At 38.1% G+C, this 8954-nt stretch overlaps 1 protein-coding gene across 1 annotated transcript in view; it reads left to right on the top strand.

The window, feature by feature from the left end:
- LOC122810769 (adhesion G protein-coupled receptor E2-like) overlaps positions 1-7217 on the top strand; it is a 151839-nt gene extending 144622 nt beyond the window's left edge. Inside the window, exons 5-6 of the mRNA XM_044082330.1 lie at positions 2821-2970; positions 7120-7217. Coding sequence (XP_043938265.1) covers positions 2821-2970; positions 7120-7217 — 248 coding nt within the window. The remainder of the gene's footprint in view (positions 1-2820; positions 2971-7119) is intronic.
- The last annotated feature ends 1737 nt before the right edge of the window (positions 7218-8954 follow it).

Genomic DNA, 8954 nt, shown 5'->3' with positions numbered 1-8954 from the left:
GTCTGCGTGTGTGAGGGAGAGTAAATTACAGGAGTGCTTGTAGCATTGTCATGCATGGGTCACCACTGGCAATTACTACCAAAATATGTTTCTTACCACAGTCATACATTCATAGACATGCACATTAGGCAATAATGCAGTCTTTCTCATTGCAGCTAAACATGTCTGTAAATTGCATTTTCCATGATCATGTAATGTGTCATACCTGCAGTAGGCACCTTACATGGATTCTGCACAATTAGATTGCTTGGTACATGAATTTTCTGAGGGGATATGACTATACCCAAGTAGAGAATAAACGCCTGCTCTCCATAGGAGAACAGACATCTGTGGTTAAGCCCTTCTTTTCCTTAACAGATAGCGCATCTAATCATCCTAACAATTTTAGGTTAAGATTTACAAGATATAACAGATATACACAGGATGTAAAGAAAATTAATTCCAAATTGTGGCATATTCTATAATCATTAGATTTGCCCTCAGGAGTTATTAAAGAATGTCCTGGTTTTGGCTATAAAACAGGACATACTTTAAAACATTTATTATGTTATAAGGAGCAAATACTACGATCAACAACAGATTTAGTGAGAAGAGAGGAACATTTGTATGTGGTAAGTGCAAATTCTGAAAAACATATTTTGTGCACTAATAATTTTACATATCCAGTTACTGGTAAAGTATATAAATTTAACAGCAATGTAGACTGTAACTCTACTAATTGAATGTGTGGATTATGGCTCTAAGATTTCAAGTCTGACCAGGATTAAATGATGCAGTTATCTTAAAACCTATGCTAAAATGAAGGCAGCAGTTGTAATGTGGCTATATATACACAATCAATGAATTTACAGTTGAGTATTGGATTTCTATGAAGCCTAAATATAGTCAATTATGTTTTAATTTTCTACATTTTTATTGTATATCAGCTTACTTAATGCTAACCAATAAGGTTTAAAACTTGAGCAGGACTCCATTCTCTCTGTGTATATTTAACTCTCTTTAAAGAATGAATTTTTAAAAAACCTGAAGATGCTTTGGCAAAAGCTTATTTGAGCTAGTTTATTATCTTTTATCACTGTCTGAAATTAAGTTGACTGGATTTTATGGTGTTTTATGGTGTTTCTTAATACATTGGTCTTGTGATGTATTTTGGGCTTTCTTCTCCTTGATGCCTTCAGCTCTTTCTGGATTGATTTGTCTGTGGACATCCAAGGTATGGAGTATGCTTTCTCCCTCCTTTTTGAGTTCAGGAAAGAAAATGGGGAGATGGATAATTTGACTTAAATTTAACTCTTATACCATGCTATAGACATAAAAGAAGAATTCATTTTCAAAGTAACCCTGTCCCTGTGGAAAATAAGGTAGTGTTGACTCAGGATGACAGCTTGCATCTCAGATACTGTTCTTGCAAAGGTCTGAGCAACTTTCCATGACACATTCCTTATATATTTTATCTTTACAGTCACATAGCCTAAGGGAAGGGTGCAAAATATTCTTTTTGTACAACTTTACATTTATGAACCTTCTTCATATTTGTTTAACCTTGCAGCTGCAAAATACAATTTGTCAGGATCTGGAGGACACATTTTCCTTCAACCACATCAGGGTGCAGCGCACTTCCTCCCAGCCTGAATGTTTGGTTATTGAAATACAGCTTTGAAAAGTCAGCAAGTTAATTACTTTGTATTATTTCAGTTTACACTTCTTAGACTTTTCATTTTTTTTCCCTATATTTATGGTTTAATTTTGGCATTCATCTCTCTGATTTGGCATTTTTGCCTTTGGCCATATAGCATTTGAACATGTAGTGTGGAAGGAATAAGTTTATAATTACATAAATTGTTTTGTTAGTCATATTTTTGGCTATTTTATAAGACCTTCTAAGTCTTCAAGCATCTTTATTTTCTGATATGTAATATTTTATGCTGTACATATAGCTGCTGCAAAACTTAAAAAGCAACAAAGCCATCTGCAGTTTGGTTGTACATATATACTTTTTGTCATAGCTCTGTAGCATAGAGGGAAAGATCTCAAAGTGTGACCTAGATACCCAGATTAAAGTAGCAATCAGCACAGTGGAGGAGTTGCCAGGGGGTGTTTCAATCCATCCTTAAGTTTGTGTGTCTGTGTGTGCATGTGTGCATGCAGTCTTACCTTCTACATGATTGGAATGAAAGGATTTATGTATCTCAGTAGGCAGCAAGCAGCAGATGTGCTGAGAGACACGTATACATGCCAAGCTGTATATTGCAGATTAGACATATGTGACGTACATAAATACATGCATGCATTACTGAGGCGTGTCAGACTGCTGCAGGGATGGGTTTGACATAATAGTTAAGGTCTTTACCTCATAGACACAAAGTGTAGGGCTTGATTCTGACACTAGGTTCTTAGTTAGGCTTAAAATGGTCCTTCTTGGCAGTTAGCTTAGTATTCACTTATGAACATGTACGTCAGGAGAAAGTATCCACATGCCATGCCAATGCCAGCACCAGTGACCTACCAGAATAGGTGCTGCTTAGGCTAATATTCAGTGAATAATCTGAGACTTCCAGTGGGGTGATGTGCAGTGCAGTAACCAGGTGCATCTTTGGAACAAGATAGAGAGGAAGGTGCTTGATGGTCACTAGGCATGATTAAAAAATATGTTGTATTTCTTTGATGTACATGCAAACACCTTTTCTTAATTTTCTTACATTTTGTTTTTTTTTTCTTTCTATGTAAATTATTGACATAATAACACAGCGTGTCTTGTTGAGAAAGATTTTGACTTTACATTTCCTGTTTTATATATAGTTTTTTTTCTTTGAAATGCAGATGTTGATGAGTGCAATAGGATGGGAATATGTGAAAATTTTGCAGTATGTATCAACACAGAAGGAAATTACACATGCACATGTCAACAAGGATTCCAGTCGAAGTCTGGAAAGGATAATGTCACTGATGTAGCCACTTCTGGATGTGTAGGTAAGGGCATTATTGTAGCTGTAAAGGCAGACAACTTGTTCTGTAATTGTAAAGGCAGACCACTTGTTTAAGGAGAAAGCGTTATAATTCTGTAATGTCATACATCTGCAACAAATGTAACAATCTGCTTGCATTATTTATTTTTTCATTCATTAACTTTCTGTTCATCTGTTTAATCCAGTTCATGGTTGCATGGGATCTGGAGACTTTCCTAGCACACAGAAGATTCAATGCAGTAAAACAAAATCCTGAATAGGATGTCAGTCAGTTACAGGTCTCACACACACACACACACACACACACACACACACACACACACACACTTGTGCTGCCTGATATCATACACACTTTCAGGCATTTCAGAGGATCTCCATTTCACCTGCTGCACATCTCTAGAATGTTGAAAAGAAACTTCAGCACCCAGAAGAAAAGGCAGGTAAGCACAAAAGCATGCACAGAAGGCTTCCAGACCCAAACTAAACAGGAGAACCAGGTGCTGTGAGGCACTTGCATTAACTGCTGTCTTGCACTTGTACTAGTTAATTACTTACTCCTGTAATATAAAGTTGTATCAGAATTATGCAAGTTAATTATACACTGTGGTAATATCAAGGTGTGTTAAACATATACTGATTCAATATCCACTCTGGTAATATCAAAGAAGCGCTGTTGAATGTCCTAATTCTTTGCATCAAAATCTCTGAACTTGAGGTCTTGCTTAGCATTGAAGACATCAGCATTTATGCAGTAACATAATCCTGGTTCCAGCACTCCTGGTTTTCCACGGTACAATGGCTATCAAGTGTTCAAATCAGTTGGCAACTGCAGATGATTATACATATTTATTAATTTCATCTCATCATATTCTGCTTAATACCAACTTGGAAATGGGGCAAGTTGTAGTTGCACTCAGTAAAATTAATTATCATATTATAACCAATTACAGAACCCCATCTATTACCCCTTGAAAACATGGGGAGTAACACAACTAGTTAGAAAAGATACAAATTGATACAAAGAGTGACAAAACATTTTTTTAGCCCTCCTTAAATTCATTTCTTATCGGTGACTTCACCTATGCAGACACAAAACTGGTAGTCATTTGCTATCAACAGCAAGTATGCCGAGCAGTTTCTGGACTTTGTAAATGCCAATATATATAATCAAATTTTCCTGTGTAGCAGATATGTTGATCATCTGATTCTTTTCCTCAGATGTTTTCCTCAGTTGTAGCTCCCCACTTGTGACTATCCTTAGTCAAATCTGGCCATCTTGTCAGTTTCTACCTTCACATGTGGTTTACGTCCCCTAATAAAACCTATATAATCAGAAATAATTCCAAACTCAGCTGCATACTATTGACTGATGCTATGGATAATTACAAATAGTATATCTCTCCAGCAAACCTTGTATTACAGGTTACTGCCTCCTCTTCCTGTGAGTATTACCTGCTGGATAGATACATGAGGACATGTGTTATAGCCCAATGTAAGTATAATGGCAAGTTTACTACTAAACCCATATAGCACAAATATCACATCAACCGACAGTATAAAAAAACTATTTTTTTTTGCCATTTCTAAAAGATATCCACTTCACCATTATAAAATAAATTTAAAAATAAGTACTTCAAACTTACCATTAGGAAATATGAGGAAAACTACAAATGTAGGGTTGCAACTAATTCAAAAAACTACTAGAAATTGTTCTTCAGCTATATTATAAAAATTAGATGTAAACAATTATTTTGGGCGTCCACGGTGGTGCAGCGGTTAGCATTGCCACCTCACAGCAAGAGGTTCTCCGGTTCGATTCTCAGCTGGGGTGCCTTCTGTGCGGAGTTTGCATGTCCTCCCTGTGGTCGCGTGGGTTTCCTCCAGGTGCTCCAGTTTCCTCCCACATCCCAAAGACATGCAGTAGGTGGATTGGACACTCTAGACTGGCCCTAGGTGTGAGTATGTGTGCCTTCTGTGGAAGGTTGGGTGCCAGGCTGGCAACTCGACACTGTAAAACTCCACTGCCAATCATGAGCGGACAGATGATCTGATGTGGTGACCCCTGACCGGGAAAAAGCTGAAAGAAGAAGATGTAAACAATTATTTACTGTATTTATCTCTAATGGTGCCTCCTTCTCTGACCCTGAAGACATTTCTAAAGTTTTTGTGGTCAAATTCTCTTCCAGCTTCACCTTACTCACCATTCCATCTGTCCCTTTACCATTTCTTCTCATATGTCCCTTCCTGAAATCACTTAAGACCAGGTACTTTTTGTCCTTTCCATGGTCTGATAGTATCCATTAATTTCTGCTGAAAGGTGCTAAGTCCCATCTTGCAAGCCCCCACCATTAGCTCAACAACCCAAATCTCTGCACTAGTTACATCCCTACTTCATGGGGAACAGCTGTTGTGGTGTGCTTCCATAAAGCTGGCCCCTCTACTGACCCTGAAAATTATTGAATTATTCTCACTAATATTATTTAAGCTATGGATATATTATAATTGAAATAATAAATAATGATATAGGTGACCTTATGTCCCTGAATACACACCAGCGTGGCTTTGAAAAAGGCAGGTCATGCCTGCTCAGGCTCACTGAGTTAGTAAAATGTTTACTGAGGCCTTTCATTTGGCACATACAGCCCATGCTGCCTTTCTCACTGTTGAGAAGACATTTGTCAGTTTATCCTAAACTGGGATTATTGACAAACTTTCTGAAGTCAACATTAATCCATACATAGTTTGCTGAATTGGGAATTGGGTGTCTGGCAGAACCCATACTATTAAGGCCAGGGGGTATTTGCTGTGGACACAAATGCATCGCCAGCAACACCCCTTAGGGATCTGTCTTGGGCAACCACCTCTTTTGTGTATACTTTTCTGGTATGAATGCTGTGATCAGCAGAGCAGACTATGGCCAACTAAGTTTGCTGATGTCTGGGCACAGAAATCATTTTGTATTTTGCTACTAAATTCTCCAGCAAGAGCTAGACCAAGCAAATGCTTGGTGTGTTGTTTGAAACCCAAATCTCAAAGCCAAGAAATGCAGTATAGTCTCCTTTGATGAATCCAGCATTACATATGCTTCCAATATACATAATGATGTCCTTCCTTAGATCACATATGCAGTATTCAAAACTTTTGGTTTATATCCCCAAATAACCTAAACATCCAGATGGGGAACCAAAGCCAAAAACCTTCCACAGAGCCATATGGCTGATGTATGGCCAAAGTCCATGGGTGTAAGGGTTCATAAGTGGATGTATGAGTGTAAATTGTCAGACTATCTTATCACCAGCCCAAACACAGGTCTTACACCCACCAGACTGCTCTACACGTGGTTCCTGGAATCACTGGCCTTCACTTCAGGTTCAGGTAAGTGATCCCATTGGGAACCTCCCTTTCTTTTTTTCAGTTGTATTGCTGTTTGTTACTTTGATAGATGTCAGCTAGAAGGGGATGAGTGATTAATGCAGGCAGGTTCCCTACAAGAATCTCCATTCAGTGCCTTTTCTGAGTAGGGACAGAGCATGATTATAAAAATTGTATAGTCTATCAGTCTTCTGTTTCTAAGACCTTAAGAACTCAACTTTTGTCACTCAATTCCTATTTGAAAACTGAGCATTTAAAGTGTCTCTCCCAACTTGAAGTGGCAGACCTTGCTACCTCTGACATCCTGCCCATTCATAAGAAAAAGTTTAAGAAGCCTAGGTCTGAAAACATTGTTGCACAGTCAAACTGGCATGTACCCATTAAGGCCTTAGAACCCGCAATATACCTGAAAGTTGCTTAGATTCCCGCTGCCTCAACCCAGTCAGAGGCTGGGATGACATTTTAATTTTGCATGTCCAAAACAATTGAAGTTACTGATGATGATGAAAAGGGCACCTCTTCATAATTATTTTAGAAGGTCATAAATGCATACTGCAGATACTCATTAGAGAGGAACTCCCAGGATCAATCATCGAGGTTAGTCAAGGGGTCAGAGGCTCAGTGTTTAATAAAAGTGGACATTGTACTCAGGAAAAAGAAAAAGAAAACTAAAAACATTTGTTCCCCATCCCACCCCAGATATCCAAAGAAATGTACTGGATGGATTTCTCTCAGAGCCTATTTAAAGTCAATGTGGTTCTTGGGCCTCCATTCTTTACAGATCTTACTCTGACATTAGCCTCTCTTTCCACTGCTCAAAAGAGAGCATTACAGAATTCTTTTGAAGATGAAGAAGATGAGTCAGACCCAGATGAGTAATCATTGTCCTATTCATCCCAAAACATTTCACCAGGACATGTGTGGCAACTGATGATGAGGATTCCCCTTCCCTTGATTTCCCAGTGGAGGAAGCTTCATTTGGAGAAATGATTGTTAATATGATGAAGGATTTTGAATGAGAATACAAACAAATGTCTGATGTCCAACAGAGTTACTATAGGCTTTTGGAAGTGGATACCCCTCTTCTTATACCTGTGCCACCTTTCTGGAGGCTTTACTTGATGCCTTTCCAGCTACTTCTATTGCACTTGACTCTCAGCCACCAGTCCCTAAAAGGCCTGAAAGATTCTTCAAGGCCTTTCATTACTTGAAATTCATATGCAAGAATCCTGTGGCAGACATATCTGTGTTTTTCTTGTCCATAGACATGCAATCTGAATTGTTTCTAACTGCCAGTGCTCTTGCTTATGACAAAGACAGCAGGCAATGCACAGATTGGGTAAAAATGTTTGTACAACTTTTACTCTGATTTTAAAGCTCTAATTACCAGTCCCAAATTCCTAAATAGCTATTGTCTATTTTGAGCAATTTAAATAAAACATTGTCCTCACTTAAGGGAACAGGCAGTAAGCAACATTTCTTAGCCATGGTGGCTAGATGCAGCATAAAATATAATTCTGATGCAATAGAGATTCATCCAGACCAGCTGTTACAGGCTCTGTGATCCAGAGGTATACATGGTTACATGCTCAGCCCCTTTCTGAGGATATTAAGACAAAACTGTTAGACTCCCCTTAAAACTGCGATCTCTTGTTTGGTCCAGAACCTGCCAGTCATTTCAAACATCTACAGGAACAATGTGAAATTATAAAGAACTGCAGACAGATCTTTATTACTTTGGTATTAAGATATCAAATTAATTACCTTGACACATCCACTTCTTTTTCTTGTAGTTAATCTAGACCTTCTTGTAAGGCCACGAAATGCCTTAGAAAAGATTCCAGGACAAATTAGACAGGGGTTCTAGATCTACCTAAATAAGTCTGCTTGACTACCCTATGCCCCCTTCCCATACCTGTCAAGTGTTCAGATTTTAGCAGAATATACAGATTTTGCCTCAAATTTGTGGTTTTCTGGATTTTTGTGGCAAATCAGTGAGGAGTGATTTCACTAAATAATGACAGGCATTTGAGTTTCAGACTTCATATATTTCAGAAAATGGATGCAAATACAATACCTTTTATTATAGCAACTTTCTAAATTTTATAAGAGCAATATTTAAAAATGTTTCCTATTTTTGGAGCTTTGCCCGTATTATTTTTGGATTTGTCCAGATTGTTTATGCTAAGAGGTTGAGAGGTAAGTCCATTCCTCACCCTCTGTCCATCTCAATAAATGTCCAAAAGACTCACTTCATCCCTATAAAAAAGATGGCTACTCATCATCCCAGGCAACTGGCTTCTTTCTATCATTCAGGATGGATGCAGAATGACTTGGAAAGAAATTCCTCTGTTTGTTGGCATCACTCCTTCACCTCCTCAAAAACAGATACAGTTGCTGTATCCCATCAACAATACTTTAATCAAGCAAGATAGAATAGACCCAGTACCTCCACAATATGTAGGGAAAGGTTGATTCTGGATTCTTCTTCATGGAAAGACAAGGAGATTGGAGACCAATTCTGGACTACTCCACAATCAATACTTTTCTCCATGTCCCATCTTTGAAATTATTGCCCCTACATACCCTGTTAACTCTCATTCTGTCACACTTTCA

This window comes from Protopterus annectens, chromosome 9.part0, assembly GCF_019279795.1.
Source record: "Protopterus annectens isolate FY-2018-M chromosome 9.part0, PAN1.0, whole genome shotgun sequence".
In the NCBI taxonomy this organism is placed as follows: domain Eukaryota; kingdom Metazoa; phylum Chordata; order Ceratodontiformes; family Protopteridae; genus Protopterus; species Protopterus annectens.
This window is presented reverse-complemented; position numbering and strand designations above follow the sequence as displayed.